Source organism: Macrobrachium nipponense, chromosome 2 (genome assembly GCF_015104395.2).
Source record: "Macrobrachium nipponense isolate FS-2020 chromosome 2, ASM1510439v2, whole genome shotgun sequence".
Lineage (NCBI taxonomy): Eukaryota > Metazoa > Arthropoda > Malacostraca > Decapoda > Palaemonidae > Macrobrachium > Macrobrachium nipponense.
The window spans coordinates 57,011,388-57,036,731 of NC_087201.1; the positions used below are offsets into that span (position 1 = coordinate 57,011,388).

The following is a 25,344-nucleotide window of genomic DNA, read 5'->3' on the forward strand; positions in this document are numbered from 1 at the left end:
TTGAACTGTTGGTGTAATATAAACTAAAATCACAAAAACTTTCTGCTGGAAGCAGTGACAAAGAAAAGGGAAAAGTACTATAAAGGTAAAATTGCAATAGATAAAATTGAGAACGTACAGGCATTAGTAGCATTATTTTTTGTCTGTTAATAATGTTTAAAAAAATGGCTGTTGGGATGCTGTTTTTATATTAGTTTTTCCATTTCCCAAATAAGTTTCTTTGTAGCAGAAGGTAAATTATATAAAGCTATCCCAAATTTATTTATATCATTTAGGTAGTTTTTTCTACCATTTACGAAAGGCAAATGAAGCCAAGGTTTCAAGCATGTTGTATTTATACTCATAAGCAGGCTTGCACAATTCAGGAGCTCTTTATAGGAGTGTCTGATTTAGTCTTGATTGGCTGGCACCAGCTTCTGGAAGTCGTGTTCATAGGTTGCACTGCTCAAAGTAGTGGGTGGCTGGAAGGTTATCCAAGGGGCAGCCTTGCTGTTTTTTTGGTGGTTGTAGGGAGAGGATGGGTGTCTAGGACATGTTCAACAATAGTTTAGACCAGAGAAGGATGAGGGCCTCCTTCCAGCTGTGGTTGATGTCGCCAGCCATGATCTGTTGGCGTTGGTAGGCACAGCTATGTTCCTTTATGGATTCCTTAGGCACAGCAATGTTCCTTTATGAATTCCTTTAACTGCAGGTAGACGGTGATCCTTTTAAAGAGGCAAGTCATAGTTATACCAATTTAGCAATTGAGAAATTGCTATATTAATGGTATCTAGATGGCTATTTGTTTTAACAAAGTTGCTTGGAAGACAGAATGAAAAATATAATATCTCTGAAGACCACTATCACAGTCATCCTATTCAACTGGGTGTTTTTTACAGTGTGCGCTGTGTCTAGTAGCGCATACTTCTGCATGAGTCCTGGAGCTACTTCAGCATCTGGTGTTTCCAGGTTTCTTTTCAGGGATCTTCGAATCATGCCTAGTGTTCTATGATTTTGGGTACAATTTCCACTGGCATATGCCATATCCTTATTTCTGGAGAGACAGATGGATTTGAAATAGGAGTTGGATTACACCAGGGGTCAGCACTTAACCCATTCATCTTCAACATTGTGATTGATGTAATGACCAAGGATGTTAGAGAAGCAGTGCCATGGTGCATATTATATGCAGATGACTTTGTGTCGTGTTCAGAGGAGAGTGACGAGTTGGAGGGGAGGTTGGAAAGGTGGAGAGCAGCACTTGAGGAGAGAGGAATGAGAATAAGCAGATCAAAAACTGAATACATGTGTTCCAGTATTGCTGAGGATGGTGGAAATAGCATAAGATTGGGTGGGGAAGAAATAGAGTACAGAAGTTCAAGTACTTTGGGTCCATATTAGAGGATAGTGGAAGCATGGACCAAGAGGTGAGACATAGAATTCAGGCAGGATGGAATAACTGGAGGTCTGCATCAGGGGTCCTCAGTGACAAGAAGGTTCCGCTGAAATTGAAGGGAAAGTTTCATACGATGGTGGTCAAACCAGCAATGTTATATGGAACAGAAACAGCAAGTATGAGGAAAATGGAGGAGAAGAAGATGGATGTAGCAGAAATGAGAATGCTGAGATGGATGTTGGGAGTAACAAGGGAAGAGGGGATTAGAAAGGAGTATATAAGAGGATTGACAAAGGTAGTTGAAATATCAAAGAAAATACAGGAGGGAAGGCTGCGATGGCATGGACGGACACCTGTTACGAAGAGAGGAACATTATGTTGGAAGACATACGATGGAAAGGGAAGTGCGGGGTAGAAGGAAGAAGGGAAGACCAAGAAAGAGATGGCGTGATTGTGTAGGGGAAGATATGCTATGAAAAAGTATTAACGAGAACGATGCACAGGACAGAAATCAATGGAGACTACTCATTTACAATGGTGACCCCATATAAAAATGGGTTAAAGCTGGGAAGAGGAAGATGATCTTCATACTAGAATTATTTCTTTCTTTCTCATCTACTCTTCTATCCCATGGTATTGCGACATCAATGATTGATGTACTTCCTTCTTGATTTTGTCACTCAACATCACGTTTGGTCTATTTGCATGTATCGCCCTATCTGTTCTGATACCATAGTCCCAGCGGATCTTTACCTCAGGTTGGTGTTCATACCACTTATTACTGCAAGTTAGCTGATTTGTCTTGCACAGGCTCCAGTGGAGGGCTTTTGCTACTGAATCGTGCCTCTTTTTGTGCAAGTGCCAAACATTTACTTGCTATGTGGTTAAGATTTCATTTTTCATATTGCATTCCCTGCACATGGGTGAGATGTTATTTCCGTCTATCATTCTTTGAACATATCTGGTTCTTATGGCCGCTGTTAACATTCCTTCTGTTTCCTTCTTGAGTTCTCCCTTCTGTAGCCGTTGCCATGTTTCATTGTTGGCCAGTTCTTTAGTGTGTGTCATGTACTGTCTGTGCGTTGGTTTGTTGTGCCATTCCTTAGTTCTGTTTGTCAATCTCCTCTGTCTGTATATTTCTGGGTCTTCTATTAGTATATTATTTTTATTATTATTGAGAGAACAAAGGTACATTTCTAATTATAACAGATAACTAGATTATTAGGGTTTTTTTTATTGCATCAAATGCCATGCTAAGCGTTTCAGTGGCATGGTTGGTATGGTGTTGGCGTCCCACCTCGTTGGTCGCGGGTTCGATTCTCAGCCATTCCAGTGAGGAGTGATAGAAGTTCATTCTCGACGTGATTCGGAAGTCACGTAAAGCCGTTGGTCCCGTTGCTAATTAACCACTGGTTCCATGCAACATAAAAACACCATACAAACAAACAAACAAGTGCCATGCTATGTACAGTTTAAAGCTGAGTTCTGAATTCATTTAAAGCACTAAACTGCACCCATACCTTGATATAGGTGGGATTGGTATCCTGTAAAATAGTGTTTGTATATCTCCACATACCAAGGCTTATGATGGCACAGTGTGTTGTATTTCATATCTGGCTAAAAGCATTAAAAGAATGTATCACATATATGCAGTACAATTTTGTTTAAAGTTGGGTAATAAACTGCAGTAAGCTTGGTGCTTGTAAAATATAGATAAAAGTCCTTAAGAAATAGTAGATGGAAAGACACCTTCATACAAACTCAGACCTAAGTGTTTTGTCATGTACTTTTTTTTTACCCTAATGATCTGTTTAGCATGTGAGCCTTAAGGTAAGTTGTTGACAGTTGACATTGGAGGCAGTAATTTTTCACATAAAGCTTTGGCATTTTTCTATATGCCAATTGACTACTATAATCAATGTCATTAGTCATATGTTGGATTTTTTCCTCTGGGGTTTAGACATTATAAGTTCTCTAGACTTTTGTTCCTTGGGAGAGAATTTGATTTCTAAAGTGGTTCAGATTCTCATCTGTGCCCTGTCATCTTGACCTTGATTAGTTGGCACTGAGCCATTTCATGTCTACTGTGTTGTTAAGATATCTAGGTTGTTGCTGCTTTTTTTTTTCTCTCTGAATTCCAATCTTGCAATCTAGTGTGCCGGCAACGTTACAAATGGTCTAACTCTGCAGAGGTCTGGCACTTGACCATTATCAAACTTTACAAAGCCTATTCAGCCATATATAAATTAGAAAACTGGGTCCCACATGGAAGTAGTATCAATACAGTAATACCTCGACATATGAGCATTCCGAGATATAAACCAGCCCCAGAACAAAATTTTGCATAGAGGTACAAGCAGAATATTGAGATACAAGCATGCTTACAGATGCTAACGCTAGATAGCCATTAAGCCCGGTTCATTCGTTCAGTTCACGTGGTCGTCGACTAACGTATACATCTCCCAAGCATCTCTTGTGTTGTTTGCGTTATTTACAAATACAATTTGTGAACATTCTTTGTAATAAGTGATGGGTCCTAAGAAAGCGAGTAGTAAGGTTGGCAGTGAGGGGGAAAAACACATGATGATGATGGAAATGAAGCATAAAATTATCGAGAAACACGAGCGCAGTGTCTGCGTCGGTGAGTTGGCACGTGATTTCTAGTGGAGTACATCGACGATATGTAAAATCCTCAAACAGAAGGATGCTAACAAGAGCGGAAAGGCTTCCAAAGGCATAAGTATTATGTCTGAAGTTACAGACAAATATAAAGGAACAGTATTAAATATAGTACCGTCCAACTCTCTCTTCTTCCCTTCCTCCCTCCCTCCCCTCCCTCCCTCCCTCTGCACACACCGCCGTTAGCTGCTATCGTCTGTCTTGACAGTAAGAACTCGTAATGAAACCACATTTTATTTCATATCATGGTAATCATTTATTATATAATTTTGTGTGTACAGTATGTCTATACAATATAGCAATTAAAAAAAAAAAAAAGATTCTTTTATCCTTGATTTGGGAGTTTTTAGAGGGCCATAACGGATGAAATTTTTGTTGGTCATTTCATATGGGAAAAACTTAATTGAGATACGAGCAAATAGACTTAAGAGCTCGGTCCAGGAACGAAATATATTTATCTCAAGGTATTACTGTAGCTCGCTTATATACCTTGGTAAATATCACACACACCTATTGGTGTTGAAACAATATCTACATAGATGATTTTCCACTATATTATCCAGTTATTAATTTTCAAAGAATGTTAAACCTTAACATATCAAAAGTAAATAGACAGGCATTGTCTTTTGGCTTTCATTTCTCAGTTGAAATAAGTAAAGCCAGTGTTTCATAAGAACATTAATTGTAATCTGTCGAAAATATAGTAAAAAAAAATTTTAGTCCCTTATGTCCATCTGTGAAGTATATGATCTTAATTTTTGAGTCATTTTAATGGGGAAAATCACTTGGTTTCTAAGAGAGCAAAAGCAAAAATGCTCATATTTATCTCAAACTTTCTTAATTACTTGCAGTTCTGATAGTAAAACATTTAATTTATTATATAAGTTTTTATTCTTACTTGTCACTGCCACCTTTGCCAAATAAATTTCTATCCCTTGAGTCATCTTGGCTTTGTATTCCAACACTCCACTCATTTTGCTGATAAAAAAGACACAAATATTTTATCAATTTTCTGTTGGTAGTCCATTCTAAACCTTGTTCCATCTTTGACCGGTTTCTTCCACTAAAATCTAAGAGAAGAGCAAATAGCAAAGTTGGAACAACCTTCCCTTGTAGCTACCCTCTGTTTATTACTTATACAGTCAATAAAATATCAACATCCAACTTGTTCCTGGATGATTTCAAATAGCTTGACATATTTACCATGAATGCCATAGTGGCACAATACCTTTCAATATATTAGTCATCTGTGGATGCTGTTATAAGCAGTTTTGTAATCAGGAAAAGCAATTAGAAGGGATATTTTTAATTCCTTTCACTGCTGCACAGTAGATCTTAACATAGATATTGATCTGTGCAACTCCTGTCCGTTCAAAAACCAGCTTTTCATCTTCTAAGCATTTCTTCAGTGTATTTGGAGAAAGCGTACCAAATGATTTTTATTGCAACAACAACTCAAGCTTTGTAATCCATATTCTACTAAACAGTACATATTTAGCGTGCAAGTTGTCATTTCAGTTGAACTTCGTCTTTGTGGTTCTTGCATGATTCCGTTTCGAATTCCAAAGTTTTCTATTAGTGATTCTTCTTCAGAAACTGAATTCATTTGGGCACTCAGGTCTTGATCAGCCTTGGTTATGTATCAAGTTATCCCCCTCATATCTTTTATTCAGGATCATTCAAAACATTTTTCACCCAGCATTTTTTTCCCATTAATAATGTTATTGACTCGGCCTTGTCTTTTTTTTATCCAGGATATTTTACCATTAATATTGTAGGCCACCCTACACAATGTCATTCTTAATGACATATTTTCATCAGCATCACATCTTCCACATTCAAGTGTATTCTCATATTATCTTCATGGTCTTTAGCTTCACCATCTAGACTTGAATAATTAACATGTTCTTTGTATTTATATCTTCTCAGAAATTTATCTAGGGTATCTTTTGTTTTTGTCTGTTCTGTATTTTATCACTAGTCTTGTCTGATATCAAAGGTTCCCTGTTACCTCAAGTTCTACATAGGCATTGTTAAACTAGTTCTCATGGATTGTCTACTCTTTGTGTAATATGATTTCAGGATTTGCAAATCTGTTGTGATATTCAGTTACAAAAGCCTTTTGGTATGTATCTTCAAGAAGCTTTATTGAATTAAACCTAGACACTCGTCAGCAATAGTATTTGATATTGTGTATTCATCTTTAGGGTACCAGTGGTGTTGAGGCCATGCCATCTACTACTATACCAATTCCATCTGTTGTTCCTGAATTGAGACTTCAAATTAACCCTATCCAGTCTTTCCTTACTCATGCCTTTGCAGCATGATATTCACTCCTTATATTGTACTTTTGTTTTTGCCTCAGTGGCATGGTTGGTATGGTGTTGGCGTCCCACCTCAGTGTATTTCTGGTGATAGAAGTTCACTCTTGACGTGGTTTGGAAGTCTCGTGAAGCCGTTGGTCCCGTTGGTGAATAACCTCTGGTTCCATGCAACATAAAAACACCATACAAACAAACAGTCCACATTGATGAGGGTTCTTACGTAACACCTCAATATTTTGGTTTACCCTTAATTTTTCTAAATGGGGATTCTTAGCCCTCACATATGCCCTAGACTGGGAAGGTCATTTTTAGATATGTCGATCTATTCATGTAGCAGTATCCGTGGGGGATTCTCTAACAAAATACTCTCTTAAGAATAGGAAGTTCCTGGTAGCTTGTAGTTCCTGGCTTAGTAAAGCCAGTGATCCCTAATGTTGCCTGTTTGTATTTAACCAGATATCTAGGGTTGGAGCCAGAGACAAAAGTACTCAGCATCTTAACCCAATCCATCATTTGGCTGCCAATGATTCTCGTGCTCCTCCTGAGCAAGGCCACAGTATATTTGATTGATAGGTTATCAATCGAGAAGGCAGCAGGTGCTCTTAACCTGAGCTTGATGCATTAACCCATGTACTACCAGCTGAGCCTGACAGACTTAGTACTCACCAAGGGGAAAGGACATTCCCCAGTAGTACACTACTGTATGTATACTCCTAATACTTTGTTGAATGGAGACCTCAAGAGAGCAGCTACTTGGAGCTGGATCATAGCTTGGGCCTAAGAGATGGTTCTGACTTACCTAGACTTTTTTTTTTTTTTTTTTATTAACATTTTTTTATGCCACCTACCTGGTCTATTTTTCCCTCCACAAACCTTTCTGCTTGGCTTTGAGTACAGTTTGGCTTGAGTACGTTATTGTTGTTAAAGCATGATGGGTGAAGTGAACAGTGTGCCTCCACATCTGTAGAATGTGAGTAACTTGCAAGGTTTAGCAAGCAGAAAGTCGAATGCTAGGCTCAGCTTTTAGAGATGGGTCCATTCTCAAACTTTATGACCTTCAAGGCACCACCAACTTGCCTATATCTGAGTATGAGTTCTAGGGCAGCTTGTAAGAAAGGGGTTCATTTGCTTTTTGTTTATAGTTTCATGGTAGTGATTGGCAAATTTGTCAAATTTTAATAGCTAATGTTTAATGAATATATTGAGTGTTCATGACCATATTATGGAAATAGACTCCTCATCAAACCCTCTCCAGAGTTCCAATTCAAACATAGGCACTACAGCACTAAAGCCCTACAAGTGTCAACCAAAAATTTTTAAAAATTCAGACAAGACCCAACCTGGATTAAAATTGATAACCTCATTGGGGAGAAGTGGTAAAGCTTTCTGCAATTAGAAACATAAGGTAATATCATTGTAACTTGGTAATTATTGATTAACTAGCCAAACAGGAAAAAAGAGGACTGTTTATGAAAAGCAAACAGTTGGTTGAAACCACCACCAAAAATTAGTCTGACCATTTGATGATAAACGACAGACAGCCTCAGTTTCTAAGAAAACCTGACACGATGAATAGTGTCTAGAGTACAATTATATTACCCAACAATAAAACAGATACTCGTCACTGCTACACTAGATTTGGCTGTATGTTAAAACACCATTTTTTTTTAAATTGATCATCAGAGGTTTTATTTGCCACATTATTTTTAAAGAGGTGCATATACTTTGATCGTAGGAGATTTTTACCAGTGCCAGGTTTGTTACTTTTGACTTTTCTTGAAGATGTGTATGTGTAGTAATGCTGTACATATTGTATGTTACTTGAATGCAATGTTATCATAGTTAACTTACAACTGGCTTATAGCATGTAAGTGCACTGGAATGCAAAGTGGATATTTATTGCATTGGTAAGTAGCAATTTAGTGAATATTTATATTACTTTCAAGATGTTGATGTTTGTCAGCAGTTGTTTCCCCTAAAGAGCAAGTTGGGTTCATGCAAAAGATAAAAATGGTCACTACCACTTTTATATTTGTAGCCATGGGTGAAATCATCAGCAGGAAACTTACCACAACATTACTGCTTCATGGAAACACACACAAGGCTCAAAAGCAGTACATCAGCCTCATTCACAAACTTGTGCCACTCACCTTTCTGTCTTGCACATGCCCTAGATGTGAAGTCACTTCCATTTCAGTGTCTCAATATATTGATCCAACAACTCCTGTTTTACACAATTTCTTACCTAACAGTCAGTCCTTTTACTCCATGTATACTATAAAAAAATTAATCCCAACTACTACAGGCTTTTTCTTACATTCACTTATTCACAGTTCATTTCTATGTCAACACTTTTCTCTTACTGTGCTATCATCTCTTAACTTTTTCTCCCAAGTATAGTACCTGTACAAATCAACTACTCGAGTCACCGCTGCCTCTTTTTTTTTCCCCAACCATCATCCATATTAAGTCAAGACAGTATTGTGTGCATTTGTTATCTTAAATTCACATGTAATTGTCCTTTCATTTACTTCTTTTAATTGTCCTTTCATTTACTTCTTGAGAGCCAACTTCAAATAATTCACCTATCCATATGATGTTCCTATACATGCGGGGCTAATCAAGTACTATATCATACATGTTCTGCAGCCTTGATATACATTTATATCCTGTCTCACAAGCGAGTAATGTGAGCATTAAACTTTCCCTAGTAGGAATTGGCTTTCTATAAATATTTTTTATAATGTATGATGATGATTGGGTATGTTTTATCTGTGGCTTGAATTATGGAAAAAATTGAGAAAGGCGCCTAATATTACATGGGCCAGTTAAAGTATTATAATTTTTTTTTTTTGTCTCTCTCTCCTCTCCCCTCTCTCTGCTCTCTCATCTCTCTCTCTCTCTCTCTCTCGTCTCGTCTCTCTCTCCTCTCCTGCCCTTCAAACACTCTACAAAAAAGAAAAGAATCGCGCTCTCTCCTCTCCGCTCATACCTCCTCTCGCTCTCTCCTCTCTTCTCCTCTCCTCTCCCTCTCCTCTCTCTCTCTCTCTCCCCCTTCTCTCATCTCCTCTCATTCTTCTCTCTCCTCTCTCTCTTCTTCCTCTCTCATCTCGTCTCTCCATCTCCTCGCCCTCTCGCGTCTCTCCATCCTCCCTCTCTCATCTCTCTCATCCCTCTCGCTCTCCTCTCTCTCTCTTTTCATCTCTCTCTCGACCCTCTCTCTCGCTCTCTCTCTCTCCCTCTCCTCTCTCATCTCTCCTTCTCCTCCTCTGCTCCCTTTCTCTCTCTCTCCTTCTCTCTCTACTCTCGGTCTCTCCATCCTTCTCTCCTCTCTCTCTCTCTCATCCTCCTCCTCTCTTCATTCCTCTCTCTCACTCCCTCCGTCCCTCTCCCATCTCTCTCTCTCCCTCGTCTCTTCTCCTCCTCTCGTCTCGCACCTCCTTCTTCTCTCCTCTCCTCTCTCTCTCTCTATCTCTCTCTCTCTCTCTCTCTCTCTCTCAAATCAAATGATAATTAACATTTTTTTCCACCAAATCTAACTAGTTAATAGTCAATTTCATTATGTCTAGCTTCATTTTCATGGTAATGTGTGCTAAATTTGTAGGTTAATGGAAAGTATGGATTTATTGCCTTGCAATGCTGTAGTTAAAATTTGCATAAGTTAAGTTAGGCTGGATGGAGGGTGTTGGTGTTGAAAGATAGTTGCATGATAGATGTATTTGTCAGTATCTAAGATATTTTTCTCATTTTTAAACACCCTCAGGAATGGAGTTGTTCATTGAAATTATTGAAGATAGGGATGTTGAAATTTATGCATTTTCATATATGAGTTGGCCATTATTTAAGTAATTTTTACTTAAATAATGGATGTTTCTTCAGGTTATTTTTCATGCAGTTAAGATTGAGTATAAAGTTTAATTTAATTGAGAGACAGTGAGTGGAGATCTTGGGAATGATGTTGGCCAAGATTTATCACGATGGTGAGCAGCTAGTAGTAATTTACTTATTTGCATTGTTCAGAAGTTCTTTGTGTAAGTTTTATATTTTCATACTTAAAAATAGAAATAGTATTGTAAAATAGTTGACGTGTTAGTCTTAATATATTCTATGCAAATGTACTCGGAATTTAAAGTTGTTCACCTTTAGAATGCAGTCATCAGCAGTCACAATGTATAAATGTTTTTCGAGTGGTTAATTGCATTGTGAAAAGTAATGATAAAGCAAACCTTTAACAAAATTATGTAAGGTCAGGAGTTTTTTATTTATTTATTTTTTTCCTTCTCCTCCTCCCATCATGACTGATGTTATATTTTTTACTTGTGATTCCTATTGCTCTCTTTACAGGGAATAGGAATTAGGTTAACTTTTGAGGTTTTTAATAATATAAAATCATCTAATGCATCATTTTTTGTAGTTAGCATGATGACAATCAAGTACAGTACAAAAAATTTTGAAAACTGTTACAGAATTACAAATATTATATGACCTTAATCTTTACTTTAGCATACAAGATGGCCAATAAAGTTGAAAGTAATGCAAGTAAGTAGAAAGTTACCATAGAATAGGATTTACAGGCTAAGACTGTTGTAGTTGAGTTGAACTGATTTTAGTGGATACAGTATATGTTAAATGGTAATATTAAAAAAATCTAAGAGTTAATGTTGTATCGTTAGTTGAAATTTTTTTAATGTAACCAAGTTTTTCAGAATATTGGTTCACCCTTTGTTCAGAACTGAAATTTCAAGTTGCTCTTTATTGGTGGTCACTTATGTTGGATAGTTTGTTTGGTAGATAGTTGTAGGTAGAAGTAACTGATGTGATGTAGGAGAGCAAGAAGCTTCTTGTTATATACGTATATTGTTTCTGCACATTTGTTTTAAGTTTCTTAGTGTTGAGAAAATTATCAGTTCAAGAATCTCTCTCTCTCTCTCTCTCTCTCTCTCTCTCTCTCTCTCTCTCTCTCTCTCTCTCTCTCTCTCTCTCTCTCTCTCTCTCTCTCTCTCTCTCTCTCTCTTTTGAAAGGTTGAAGTCTATGGAATATTTTCTAATGTAAAAGTAAGAAATCACTAAAACTTCAGTATTAATTGCACGATGTACCTCATAGGTGAACGGTGATATTTTGTTAGGAATAAAGATAATTTATTATTTGTGATATTCAGGCATATTATAATAGTTCATGGGAAAGTAGGGCTTGTAGTGTTTTATTGGAACATCCTAGTTCCTAATAATATCCTGATCCTCGGTGGAAAAAAAAAGACATTAGGTTTGGGAGAGTGCCTGCATTGGAATAAGTATGTGCATCGTTCAGTTGACTTTGTTGATTCTGAGCAATTTTGCCCTTGATAATGATATATGTTAGCTCAGTATTACAGTGCGTGTTCCAGAGTGGTATATTTGCAGACTGCAGTAACTACAGGCCAATCTCGATTCTCCCTATGCTCTCCAAAGTTGCGAAAAACTTATTTTTAAGCCACTATATAAGCAAGTGGAATCCAAAGGATTGTTAGTTGATAGTCAGTATACATACAGGAGGCAGTTAGGTACCTATGATGCTCTCTTAGATTTGATAGGCAGCAGCGAGTTGCTGTGGATGGGATATTTAGTGAACCAAGGCCTAATATATCTGGAGTTCCACAGGGCAGTGTTCTTGGTCCATTGTTATTTTTAATGTGTAAAAGTGATAAGGTTGTTTGCTTGGAAAACAGGATTGTTCACAATCCCAATGATGAGCACTTGTGAGAAATGAAGCTGCCCTCTGCCTCAATTGGGACATGGACCGGATCAGGGTATGGTGTATTCAGTGGGGTACGAGGCTCAACTCAAGTAAAATGAAAACTGTTGATTAGCAGATTGCATACTGATTTCCCACCCCATCCTCCCTTTCAAGGGGATGGAACTTTGCTGAATGAGTCAGAACATTTAACTATGCTTGATGTAACTTTTGAGAAACTTATGAAAGTTGCAACAGATACTACACAAAAGTTAGGTATTGTTTGTAAGGCTTCATATATTTGTAACAGTGATAAAAACCAGTGCAATCTGTTTTAGGTCATATGTACTTAATTTACTGGAATAAAATTTTTTGGTGTGGATGTCTGCTTTTTACCAGAGATTTATCTCTTGTAGATAGTGTTTCATGGTGCTAGGTTTCATAGCAGTTATGACTTGGACGATCAATGGATTGGTTTCTTTTTGTTACTTTTTCATAAGTTGTATTTTAACAGAGATCTTTCACTTTCACAATTGATCCCTGTATCTACCAAGAACAACCAGATTGCTGAGCAGCAGCACCAATATGCAGTAAATGTACTTCACTGTCAAACTTCTTGGTTCCAGAGGTCCTTTATGCCTCGCACCATTGGACTGTGTAACAGCCTCCCAGAGGATGTCATGCAATTGGAACATCAGAATGTTTTAATTACTGTTTTCCAGTGTGGTCTGTGAGTGCTGATGCTCTTTTTAAACTCAGAGGTTGTTATGTCATCAGTTAACTTTGTATTGTCAAGTGATGCCATCAGTCCGTTTTATTTTGCCATCTAATGTTGGCTTGTGGCATATACATAAAGTGAGTTCATTATGTTTGTTGCGTAAAGAGTACTATAATGGCAAAAAAGTTTCTTGAGTTCTTTACCTTACCCAGCTGTTTTTACGAGCATCACAAGGGAGACTTCTGCTGTATAGTGTGGTGTTTACTAGTTTCAAGTTGAATGAATACTACTCACTTTGCTAGAAGTTTTATTTTGATTACACCTAGTGCAGTTGTGGAGTCTGTTGATCTCCAATATTTAAGCAAGAAGTAAATTCATTCCTGCTTTTTGTTGGTTTAATAAGTTCAGGTGTATATGTTATTTTTGATTCTCTCATTTTCCTTTTAGGGTCCTCTTAGGTTTATTGTCCATCGACTCTACCTATAAGGATTTTCAGCTGAATATTTAAAGGAAGATTATGATTCTCATTGTTACTTAGACCATTCAGAATTTCATCCTGATTTTTGTTATAATTAAGAAAATCACAAATTGTTGCCTTGTGGTACTTTCTCATGGATGTTTGCAGTCTTCATATATCAGTTTGAGATAATTTGTGATCTGCACCATGTAGTGTAAAATCTAAAGTTATATTTTATACAACCTGAATATTTATGGAGTTTTAGCTTAACACTATTAGAGGATGCAAGCAAACTGACAATGTAAAGTAGATTCTTACATTGTAATCTTGTGAAGTGATACACAACAACAAATGCAAATCATCTGTAACTGTTGCAGCGATTTCTGGTTCTCATTATTACCAAAATGGCGAAATAGCATTTTTACCATGAGATGCATCATTAAAGGAGGCATTGGTTGTGTATAAACTTATGAACATCGTTATTATGGAAGGAGGTATATTATTTGTATATGAACATAATAAATAGGACATATGTTGTTATGAAGGGAGGTTTAATATAGGTACTATATGAACATGATATAGAGGATTCAGTAGAAGAATAAATACAAGGGGAACATAATGTCTTTTGCTTATCACAAATATGCCTCAATATCTTTCATATACCAATTATAACCCAGTACTAGTCCTTAATAGAACAAACTCCAGTCACTGATGGGAACTTTTAATATTTTCAGTATTGCAGGTTGTTTATATGGGGAAATACCAATCATTGCAGATGTAAAAACTCCTGGTTTCTGACATACACCATGGGAATTGGGCATCAAATTACTTTAAAAATCCAGTACATACACAATCAATTTGAATATCTTTTTACCACATCCTCTTCTGTGGATCCCCTAGGTACCGTCTTAGTAGGTTGTCTGCTGTGTGGTGAACCTTGACACTTCCTCCCGGAAATATCGTACTGAGAGAAGGATTGCAGTTTATATTTAGGCCTTTGTTGTAAATTTGATACAAAGTTCTTGATAGCTGGGATGGATAGGTGGTCGTATTCTTGTGTGGAGGAGTCCACTGTAGGCGCTTTCATTGGTAGTTAATGGCTTTTTTTAACATTTGATCTGGGTCCTCAATAATTACTTTCTCATACACTGTGGCCAATTACATTAGCATAATGCATACACATAAAACTTGACAGGTCTTTTCAAAATGTAAGTTAGTAGTTAGTAGGCCCTTGGCTGTTGGTTGAGTATATGTGAAAGGTTTAATTGACAAGCTAATAAAGGTTTTAGAGATAAATTTTTTAGACCAAGTTAAAGATTATATTGGCTTTGCTTGTCTTTCCTCATTAAATATCCAAAAGCAAATATGGTAAAGGAAGATAATTAAGGCTACTCAGGTCATTGTCAGAAAGAATATTCCACTTACATAGGTTGCACTGGTGATGCTAACCTTCAAACTTGCCAGTTGATCAGTGGAATTATTGACTTCTAGTGCAGATGTTGATCCACTTGTATCCCCCCTTGCTACCTCCTTCCTCCACATGTTTAAAGCAAGCAACAAATTCATTCCTATTTACTGCTGATGTATCTGTTTCTTTTCTATTCTCTTGTATTTGTTTATCTTCCTTTAACTTCCTTGCTCAGCTGGCCTATTCCCTTTGGACCCCTCTTTAGTTTATAGTTTATTGACTCTGTCCAATAGAGTTGTCAGCTGAACATTTAAAGAAAGAAAAAAAGGAAGGTTTGCTAACCAGATTAAGACATTCCTTTGGTGATATTTTGATGGATAACTTGTCCCTTTGTATCCAGCAGTTGACTTGCATGCATCTTGTGCTCTCAATGCTTATTGGATATAGTATTTCACCACATGACAGGATTCAAGGAAGTAATTCAGAATATGTCTGATCCCGCATACTTAGTTGACAGGAGAAATAATTAACACTATGGTCAGTATCAGGCTTTAGCGACACGAAAAAATTAGTGTTAGTCAATTCAAGAGAGTAGAATTAGTGATCTTACCTTTTCAGGTTGTTTTTTTTTTCAAAGCTGTTTCAGATAGTAAAGTGTTATCAGTCTCGATCATTGTTCTTTATACTTCACGCCTGAATTCTTCCATGTACTCTCAAATAGCCCTAGGAATGCAGAGGTTTGTAGCTTGGAGTGAAAATCAGTCTTGAAAACAGGGTTGTAGACCAATAGGGAATTCTTGATATATCTCGCCCTCTCATCCTTGAGAGGGAGGATGAGAGGATGGTCCTTACCTTTTTATCATGAGCATGCAAGTTCCAATATTACTTTTTTTCCACAAAATGTGATTGTGGATTTATTCAATTCTTAGACTAATTGTGTAAAATTCTGTTCAACATTAGACCATGACTACTACTATTATGTTGTTCAGTATATACATATGGTATTAGATTTCCTTATTATTAATTAATCTCTCTCTCTCTCTCTCTCTCTCTCTCTCTCTCTCCTCCTCTCTCGTCTCTCTGCCCTCTCTCTTCTGCTCTCTCTCTCTCTCTCTCTCTCTCTCTCTCTCTCTCTCTCTCTCATCAAAAATTGAGAGCAAACTTAAGTTACTATATTAAGAATTGCAAATAAAGCATAGACACTAAGAATGTCTATTGAGAGTGAATAGAAATTTAGACTACAAGACTTTCTGTAACTATCTTTAATTTTCATGATTTCAAAATGTTGTGCTTGTCCTTGGTTTGTTGACTTTTGAGTTGTTTGTAGTTGCTGTAGACAGTACTGATTTGAATAGTCATTGATTTATCATGTCAAAGCTATACTAGTGTTTTTAAATGGTGTTTCTGTAAATTTAGATGTGAAATGTCTTTGATTTTATTGTATGTATATTTATAGAGGTAGTTCCAAATTTGTGTAATGTGCAATTCCCAATATAGTTTATAGACACTTACTACCTTTCTATGGCTATGTGCATTTTGTAGGTGGTTCTAGTGTGTGTGGTATGTGTTTGATAAAATTTAGAATGAAGAATGGTAATGAAGCATTAAATGAATGAGGTTTTATGCTTTACAATTTTTATGCTAAATATTTTATTGAGGGCATGGAAATAGTGATTATTTTTTATACTGTAACCAGTTTATTGTGGTTTTGAGCTCAAAATCCCTTTCATCACTGGTGTACATTAGTAAAAATTGTTAACCTTTTTGTTATTATGTAGTTGCATTTCTACATTGCCTCAGATTCAACATGGCTATTGTTAACTTTATTTTTAACTTTTTATTAAGATTAAGTGTTTTCTCTTATATTTCAGGTTTAATTTATGTAAACATTCAGCATGTTTCTGTTATTAAGGTCACATGTGGCCCTGGATAGTAGTACATAACGTGCTGGACTGGAATCTTCTTGAGATTTACTAAGAGAGAAATGGAGATTATAACTAGAGAAGCATCAACCCACATGCTGCTTAATCCGTACTTAATTTCTGCTTCGTGTATATCAGCAGCTTTATTAATGGGTGTGAATCTGTGAACAGATAATGACAAACTTTTTTTCCTCTTTTTCTTTCAGTAGTTGATGGCAATATAAGGTGCTGTTTTCTTACAATGAAGTCAGATCACCTGCACCTTCTATGAAAAAGGCCATAGCTATGTTGTAATAAAGGTCATGATATTTAGCTTGTGGTGTTGTAGATGTTGACTACTTTACAGCTATTAGTAACTAATATTAAAGGGAACATAAATCCTTATCATTGCTTCAAATGCTATGCATCACACAGGTTCTCGGAAATTCTTTGATGTTTTGTCTCCAGTGTTTTAACTTACAATTCCACACTAGTCTCAAGCTTCCCATCATGTGTTCCTGTCTACATTGGTCCAAGTCTCAGACTTCTCTTGTGCTACCAAGATTAGCCTGGCTGATATTATCTGGTACTATTCTTCCTGGGATGTACAAAGGATATGTCCCCAGTAGTCTTCATCTCCCACCTTAGTTTCCTATTATTTCTCTGTGTTATCCTGCCATTTAAGACCCTGCAAGCTTATCAAATCAACCAAATCTTTAAGTATACAGTACTAAGTTTTTCATGCAAAATATGGTGGAAAGGAGCAACAAATGTCCTCGTACTTAAATGTTCATTATTGCCATTTTTGTCCCCTCACCATGCCCCAAAAATCCGACAAAACCCTCAGTATGCCCCCCAAAAATCTGACAAAATACTCTATGCCCCCAAAAAATCTGAGAAAACTCAGTATGCCCCCCAAAATCTGACCTACCCTTCAGTATGCCCCCAGAATCTGACAAAGCTTGCTATGCCCCAAATACCTGACAAAACTTTAGTATTCCCCAAAAATCTGACAAAAAACACTGTATGGACCAAAGATCTGTTTATCTGCACTCAGAAGCAGCAATCCAGAACCAGGTGTGTGTATCATTGATGGGTTTTTAATTTTCACAAAAATCCTAAGGGTTAATGGGCTGAAAACAGTTAGTAAATGCTGTGTGTATTTTATATCTATATATATATATATATATATATATATATATATATATATATATATATAATGTGTGTGTGTGTGTATATTATGTATATTAGTGTAAACTAGTTGCAGAGTTAGTTAACAACCATTGCCAAGATATAGACTTTTTTTTTTTTTTTTATTGTGGGAGGGGATGCCATGGTGAAATAAGGGCTTAAATTATTAAATTACAGAAGCTTAAAAAATAATGCCTTCAGTACTTTGTGATCGACAGCCTTTCAATCTCCAGAGCTTATTTTCTCAGTAAATAATACATCTGACATCATGCTTTCATAGTTCCACAAATAGCAAAACATTCCAAACATTAATGAATAGTTATCTGGTATTGTCTTTACTGCAAGATTTTTTTTTTCCCTCCAATAGAAATGCTGTAAACCCTCCAATAGAAATGCTGTAATTGGGAAGGTATCTGTGATGTGAAAAGAGGACACAAGTAGGCCTAGGAAAATTATTCTGATTGTTAACTTGGCTTCATTAGCTATCTCCAGCTAACTAGAAATTCATTGGAATAATCTTAACTAGTTGCCAGGTCATCATAAATCTAGTATTATAATAATGGCAAGAGTCCATAATGTTACTAGATTTGAAAGAGAATGGTGGGAATTAAATTCTGCAGTGGGTTTCTAGATATTGTTTGTGCACTTTTCTTGAACTTAGCTTCATTAGCTATCTCCAGCTAACTACAAATTCACTGGGATAATCTTAGCTAGTTGCCAGGACATCATAATTCTAGTACAGTAGTGTCTCAGGTTACGAAATTGATCCGTTCCAAAGCGGCCTTCGTAACCTGATTTTTTCGTATCTAGAACTATGTTTTACTTGTAAATTGCCTAATTCGTTCCAAGCCCTACAAAAACACCACAGTAAATTTTATACTAAGGCTAAGTTGACCAATAAACAATGAAATACAACAATTTGGACCATTCAATACCTAACATAACCATGACTGTACCTGTAAATAATGTGTATTAGTGTACAGGGTACAAGAAAGACTGTACGTACACATGTACATACGTATGTAGTAAATTTTGGAATCTTACCTTTCGAGTGAGGCGATGTCCGAAAGTGGCGACAGGAGGAGGACAAATGGCAGAAAAACATGAACACTTAACTTTATGAAACATTAAAAAATGGCAGAAAACATTAACACTTCTTGATTATCTCCATCTTCGTTCTCCATAGAAAGTGTCCTCTTCTTTCCGTGAACTTCAACATTCTTGGGACCCATGGCTAATAACGTTAGTAATTAATTTCATACACAACAATAAAGTAACTTACATTACAACGAAAGCGAAATCACTAGCACGAATTTATGCTAACAATCGAAATATATGTGAATGAACAAATTCCAGGCGTTTACGATAACGCTGCCGCAATAAATGATCAAGGAATGCCTTTACATAGAGGCATGATGGGACAGATGCTGACAAATAGGAGAACAGGATCTTACGGCAGTGACTAGCATCAAGAGCCAATGGGAGAGCGGGAGGATGGTGGCGAGTCTACTGATTTGGCGGCGCGCTAGTTTTAAAAGTGTTCTCGGCGGCCCAGGTGAATTTCGGACTTTATCCTTTCACAACCTGAATTATTTTTGTACACAGAAACAAAAAAATCTTCGTCTTTGCTTTCGTAACCTGAATTTTTCGTACGTAAGGACTTTCATATGTAGAGGTTCCACTGTATATTATAATAATGGCAGAGTCCATAATGTTACTAGATATGAAAGAGAATGGTGGGAATTAAATTCTGCAGTGGGTTTCTAAATATTGTTTGCGCAGTTTTCTTGAACTGATTTTCATTCATGATTATTTTTATCTATTTAAACTTTTATGTAGCCATCACTGTTCATACTTATTGGAACGTGGTGTATCTTCCAGTTTTTACTATTTATTTAACTTTGGAGCATTGATTTTAGAATACATTACACTGCTATGAATACAGGATGTCCCTGGTTATTGGCCGACTTGGTTAATGGCGATCCAGTTTTATGGCGCTTATCTATTGCCATAAAATTGGCAATTTATGGCACCATAACAGGCAGTTTTGGTTCAGTGCCATAAGGTGCCAAAAACAGTTATGGCACCTTAACATACCTAACAGAGGCACCATTAACCGAAACTATGCCATAAGTGCCATAAATCGCCGAGTTTTGGTTAACGACGGTTTTCACTTATCAGCACCTGGCCAAAAATGGAACCCCCACCGATAACCGGGGCTGCCTGTATTATTGAGCAATGTGTTGGTGTGCACTTGCTACTATGTAAGTGAAAGAGGATATTTTTTCTGTAATCAGAAGGTTAAAAGATGAATGAATGATCTTGGTTGTATATGTGAACCTGAATGAATAGAATGAAGTACTGTGTTAATAGTTTCTATTGCTGTAACTCCTTTGACATTTTCATCATCACTCATAACCATTGCAAGTCTTTTTAATAATGTCCCATGTTTGTGCCACAGCTAGTTCCCTTGGCAGTGGGGGCATGCTCATTCATGTCCACACCTTCATATACATTCAGGTCCTTGCTGCCTTGAAAGTTGGGCAGAATGTATGCATCCTCTTAGGGTTTACCAATTAATTGCCCGTAGGTGGCATTATGGTTCTTTGTTGGCTCCTTGCAACTCTGGTTGAATGGCTTTCAGTGTAAAATGTGTAACTACTTCCCTTTTGTCTCCTTCACCTTCACTTATCAGTCACCCTCTTTTATTTTACGTTGCTGCATTTTCAAATCTTTAGAGAATGGAACCTTTTCTTGAGCCTGGAGATTTGAATAATGGGACTTGGCCTCGGTATAATAAGTTTAGTACCCATACAGTGGCAGGATGGCCCCAGGAAACCTAAACAGTTGGTATGGTTGCACACTAATCTCTCCTTTTTCTAGGATCAAAATGGTTATTAAATCTTGCCACCACTAGGGGGAGTATTATAAGAATTTTAAAAAATAATTAAAATCTTTTGACTGAAAATTGCAACTAATATTAATTTAAAGATGTTAATTTCAGGTGAGATGCTTGTGCTTTGGTGGTTCTTCAGTTATTTTGAAAAAGTTTAGATAGACCATTAATTTGACATTCCTACAGATGGTGTACGTGGTCACAATGAAAACTGGATGTTAGCATTAATTTGTGTAGTGTAAACTATATGTAAACGTAAGCAAGCGTTGAGTCTGAGGCATTGTATTAATTTGTGGGAATTTTATTTGGTAGTTATATTTTTTATTTTCAATCCAGGATCTGGCCCCCTGAGTACAGCACAGAGTTATCCAACTTTGACTTCAAGCACAACGTCGACTACCTCTACAACAACCACAGGTGCCACAGCATCTTCTACAACCAATCAGCCATCTACAAACCTTTCTTCTTTCCCACATGGCTTGACAATGAGCCTTACCTCTACGTCCAGTGACTCAGAGCAAGTTAGTCTCGAAGTGAGTAAAATTAATTTTTCTACCCACAGTTTCCCTTCTATTGTAAGTCAGCATTGCAACAAACTTATCTCTTCCTGCTACTTTACACCATGTCTGTTATTCATTTGTATTGAAATCTTACTTCTCCATTCCATGAAATTTTCTCTCGTGCAATTACCCCCTGATGAAGGTATTTATCAGTTATGTAGTTAAACAACTAACTGCGTATATTAGCAAAACCATACTTACCGCAATACAATTTTATAAATAGTTATAGACCAGAAAAGTTTATTGAAGCATGGTAAAAACCAACAGATTCTCATTGAGAAGCCAGGCCCATATCTTTGATTAGCAGACTATTTGTTCTTAAAGAAACAAACCTTCAGTCTTTACATTAGGCTAAATCTTCTAGTGCTAGCTGGAAAACTGGCAAAATTCATAAAAATTGTGGATGCAAGGAACTATTGGCATCTGTGCTTGATCATGAGCAATGTGGGAGCTCTTTGCCATAACTACGATTATCATGCTTATGTGTGAATGTTCCGAATGTATTTTCTGACTTGCAGCTCACCACTGGAACAGAACCCCCTCTGTAACCAGGGGACTGCATACTTGATGTGTATCCTCAATGAATAGCTACTTTTTATTTAGTAATGTTGTGTGATTGGAATTTATAATGTTTTGATGGTGTGTGTGTTTGTGCGGGGGGGGGAGGGGGGCTTCATTCTTAGTGTAAATGTTAATATGCCTCACAGAAAGTACCATGAACAAGCTTATAACTTATCAATGAACTACAATCTCTGTCTATGTCAGATATGATAAGGGCAGATATGCTCAAAGCAGTTGGCATGCTGGGATTTGGCAGTTGAGTAGTGTATCGTTTTTGCCTAGAAATGGACATAAGTTTTTCAAGGATCCTTAGATATCCTTGCTAAGAATCCTCCTCCAATGGCTTTTCAGTATCATGCGACCTCTATCAAGCAACATGATTTGCTGAGCCATTAGTCTTCATAGAAGATACTGCCTCCTTGTTCCTCAGCCACTTTTGATGGCTGCCTTTCCATGTAAGGTATTGCCTTCTCCTGCTCTTTGGGTCCTTTGATCCATTTAGCCCCCACTACCCCAGACAGGATGCCTCAGGATTGCCAGATTCTTTCATCTAGGCTATCTCAATGGTTCCTGCTGCTGGTCCTCTTAAGCAATTGCACATAACCCCTGCTGACTGCTGAAGATGCAGATAGGGTTGGTGTTCTGGGGAATCTGGATGAGGATCTTGAGATGAAGTTTGTTTTTGTGGTATTTTTCTTGTTAACACCCTTGGTAACACAGATGGAACCAGACAAAAATGATTGTCTCTCATGGCTTATACCAATCAGTAACTGAATTACTTTCCAATGTCCTTAAGGACATTAAGCTTAGCCTAGAAGACTGATGAATAAGTAGAGATGATCATCCCATTGGGTACCCTGCACTTATAATTCTTCATAGAAGGCCTAGCACCTTAACAGGTGTTATAAATTCTAGAACAGCTCATGTGTGTGTTACCCTTCAGATGTAATGAGGGTCATTGCAATGGTGTTACCCTTTAGATGTAATGAGGGTCATTGCAATGAATCCCCTCCCTTATTTTCTCGTGTATCAGCTGCCCTCTTTTTGCTAGAGATCAATTTGAATGAGAAATTCTACTTAAAAATTGTGTTTGCCCTAGGTGGGTCATCTATCTGTCAAAGGGGACTAAAGCCCTGGGTGGACTGGCAAAAGCCAGAGGGATGGTTCTTTAGCTAATTCATGCTTCCATCCTCTTTATCAGGAAGTCTGCTTGACAAGCATGGTATTGAAGTGGAGGGATGCTGCTGCTTGTTTGTAATCTGCTAAAAATAATGAATACTTGTGCCATCTGTCATCATGACCTTTCAAAATTGTACATAATAAAAAAAAATACCCTGTCACAACAAGTAAAATTTTCACTGTAAAGATTTGGTGCTGGTAAAAATGTAGAAATATGTTGGATTAGTGTCTATGTAGGTACATATAAATGCAACCAAAGCTCCAACTACTATGACGAGATCACACATAGATTTTGTTATTAGTGATAATGTAACAACCTTGAAGCTTATTGTAAAATATAAATGCCAGAACATATTAAGTAATGATCCTTGTTGTAACAAATGAAAAGAGTTGAGCTGGACATATGGAACTCATATAAAAAAAATATTTAGGCAATTTTTTTTCTTCTTAAATTTCGCCATATGTACTAGTTTGACCTTTGGATATTTGATGAATAGCCCACATGATGAGATCCTTATATGTATAGGATGTAGAATATGGAAAGTGATAGCAGGGCACTGAAAGGAAAGCGGAGATTCTGTTAAGGCGATTATGTAGAATGTCATGATTAACAACTGGTGTGTGGTGGGAGAATTCAGGGAAGACACAGCAGAAAGTGGTGGTGTCCTGTGACTAGCAGTTAGTCAGAGAAAAAGATAGGAAAGATAATGAAAAAGGGGACAGAAGACATTGGACATGTTCTTATAAACAGTCACACTGGCGCACTTCTTGTAAAAAGTATCCAAGTATAATAGTATAACTGTAAATTTGTGCTTAAAATTTACAGAAGAACTTATGGTTTAAATTGCCCCAAATTAAAAGTGATGCTGGCAATTTTGCCAAGCAAAGGCAAATTCTGTCAAATTTCCTTAACCCTTAATGGACTGATATCATCATAGGAGTAACAACATGGCAAGTATCAATATACTGTAACATGCCTTCGATATGTAGGAATCAGGCAGGAAAGAGGTTCCATTACTTCAGTGGCCTATATATTTACTAATGGCAACTTTTAGACTGGCTTGGCACAACGTTTGTAGGAGTCATGTGAGTCAGTTGTGTTTTTGACTTGGAGGCATGTTGTCCTTCGCTTTGTCACAAGACGTCTTTGTATATTTGCTCTTAAATTTGCCCATGAGTTGGGGTTGGTTTTAGTTTTCATCTTTTATGATAGTATGTCAAGTTATAATTGTAATTTTTCAAAGAAAAATACAAAGAAATATTAGAAAAAAACATGTATACAAATCCCAAAATGTTACTGCATTTATCAATCAAGGTAAATTTATGTAAATAATTTACAACAAATATAACTCAGAATTTGTTACTGATTTTACTTCTTATATGTTATGATATTGTGTGAGCTGTAATTATAATTTTACAAAATTAAATAAGATTTTAAAAAATCATGTATTAACTTGGTAAAGCTTGTGACTGCCATGTAAAAGAGGCTCAAAAAGGTTTTGTAAATATTCGCTTTTAACTTCCCGTGGAAGGTAGGGAGAATTATTTAGAATCTTTTTTCGTAACTTTTGCAATTGCATATCTTCCTCTTTCCATTATAATGTGTGTTTTCTTAAATTGGCCAGCCTCAAAGTTTGCTCGGTCTGGGGTGTTGCATAAAAGTTTTTTTAGCCCACCTCTTAAGGGTTAAGGTACTGTATTGTTATGGTTTTTTCATGAAATTTTAAGTTCTTGAATGTTTTTTTGTTGTTGATGTATTACGTATTGTGAATTTTTTCTCACTTCCAAAATGAAAAGGGATTCTCTCCTCACTCTCGTTGCACAGTTGTCAAGGATGAGTTAGTTTTTTTTTTTATCTGCCCTCTGTTACCATTCTAAGTCTTGTAAGAAAATAAGAATTGGTTTTATGAAGTCCCACACCTATCAAGGATACATTTCACTTATTGTTTTCAACCAAAGTTTACTTATTTTTCAATATTATGGAAATTCATATAGAAAATTTAAGAGAAATGGGTACCTTTGCCTGTTTTGTTAGAATCCTATTTTCCCTTAACATTATTAACCCTTAAACGCCGAGTGGACGTATTTTACGTCGACATACAAAAGTTTTTTTTTAAATTTGCGGAAAAATACTTATAGGTCTACCAGCCAAAAACTCTTGAATCACGCACCTTGGTGGATGCTGGGAGTTCACGGATCAAGGTGTTGTTTTGTTTAAAATCGTTACGCAGACGCGCAAGCGCGAATTTCTTCTTGCTGCTCTAAAAAGTATCGGTGACACATCTCGGAATTTATTTAGTCACTTGACATAATTTTTGTACCATTTTAAATTAGCTGTTACATGGAATATTATATATGAAAATGTGCGCATTATTATGTAGAATA

General features: G+C 36.7%; 1 protein-coding gene across 15 annotated transcripts in view; it reads left to right on the forward strand.

Annotated features, from left to right (window-relative positions):
* The window catches only part of LOC135220600 (E3 ubiquitin-protein ligase HECTD1-like), a 294,889-nt gene that overhangs the window by 221,061 nt on the left and 48,484 nt on the right, over nt 1-25,344 (forward strand). For 12 of the 15 annotated variants that reach the window (XM_064257882.1, XM_064257881.1, XM_064257877.1 and 9 more), the window contains 2 exons: nt 10,882-10,917; nt 20,996-21,192. In XM_064257882.1, the coding sequence (XP_064113952.1) occupies nt 10,882-10,917; nt 20,996-21,192 (233 nt within the window). The remainder of the gene's footprint in view (nt 1-10,881; nt 10,918-20,995; nt 21,193-25,344) is intronic. The other 3 variants (XM_064257889.1, XM_064257890.1, XM_064257891.1) reach the window with 1 other exon arrangement.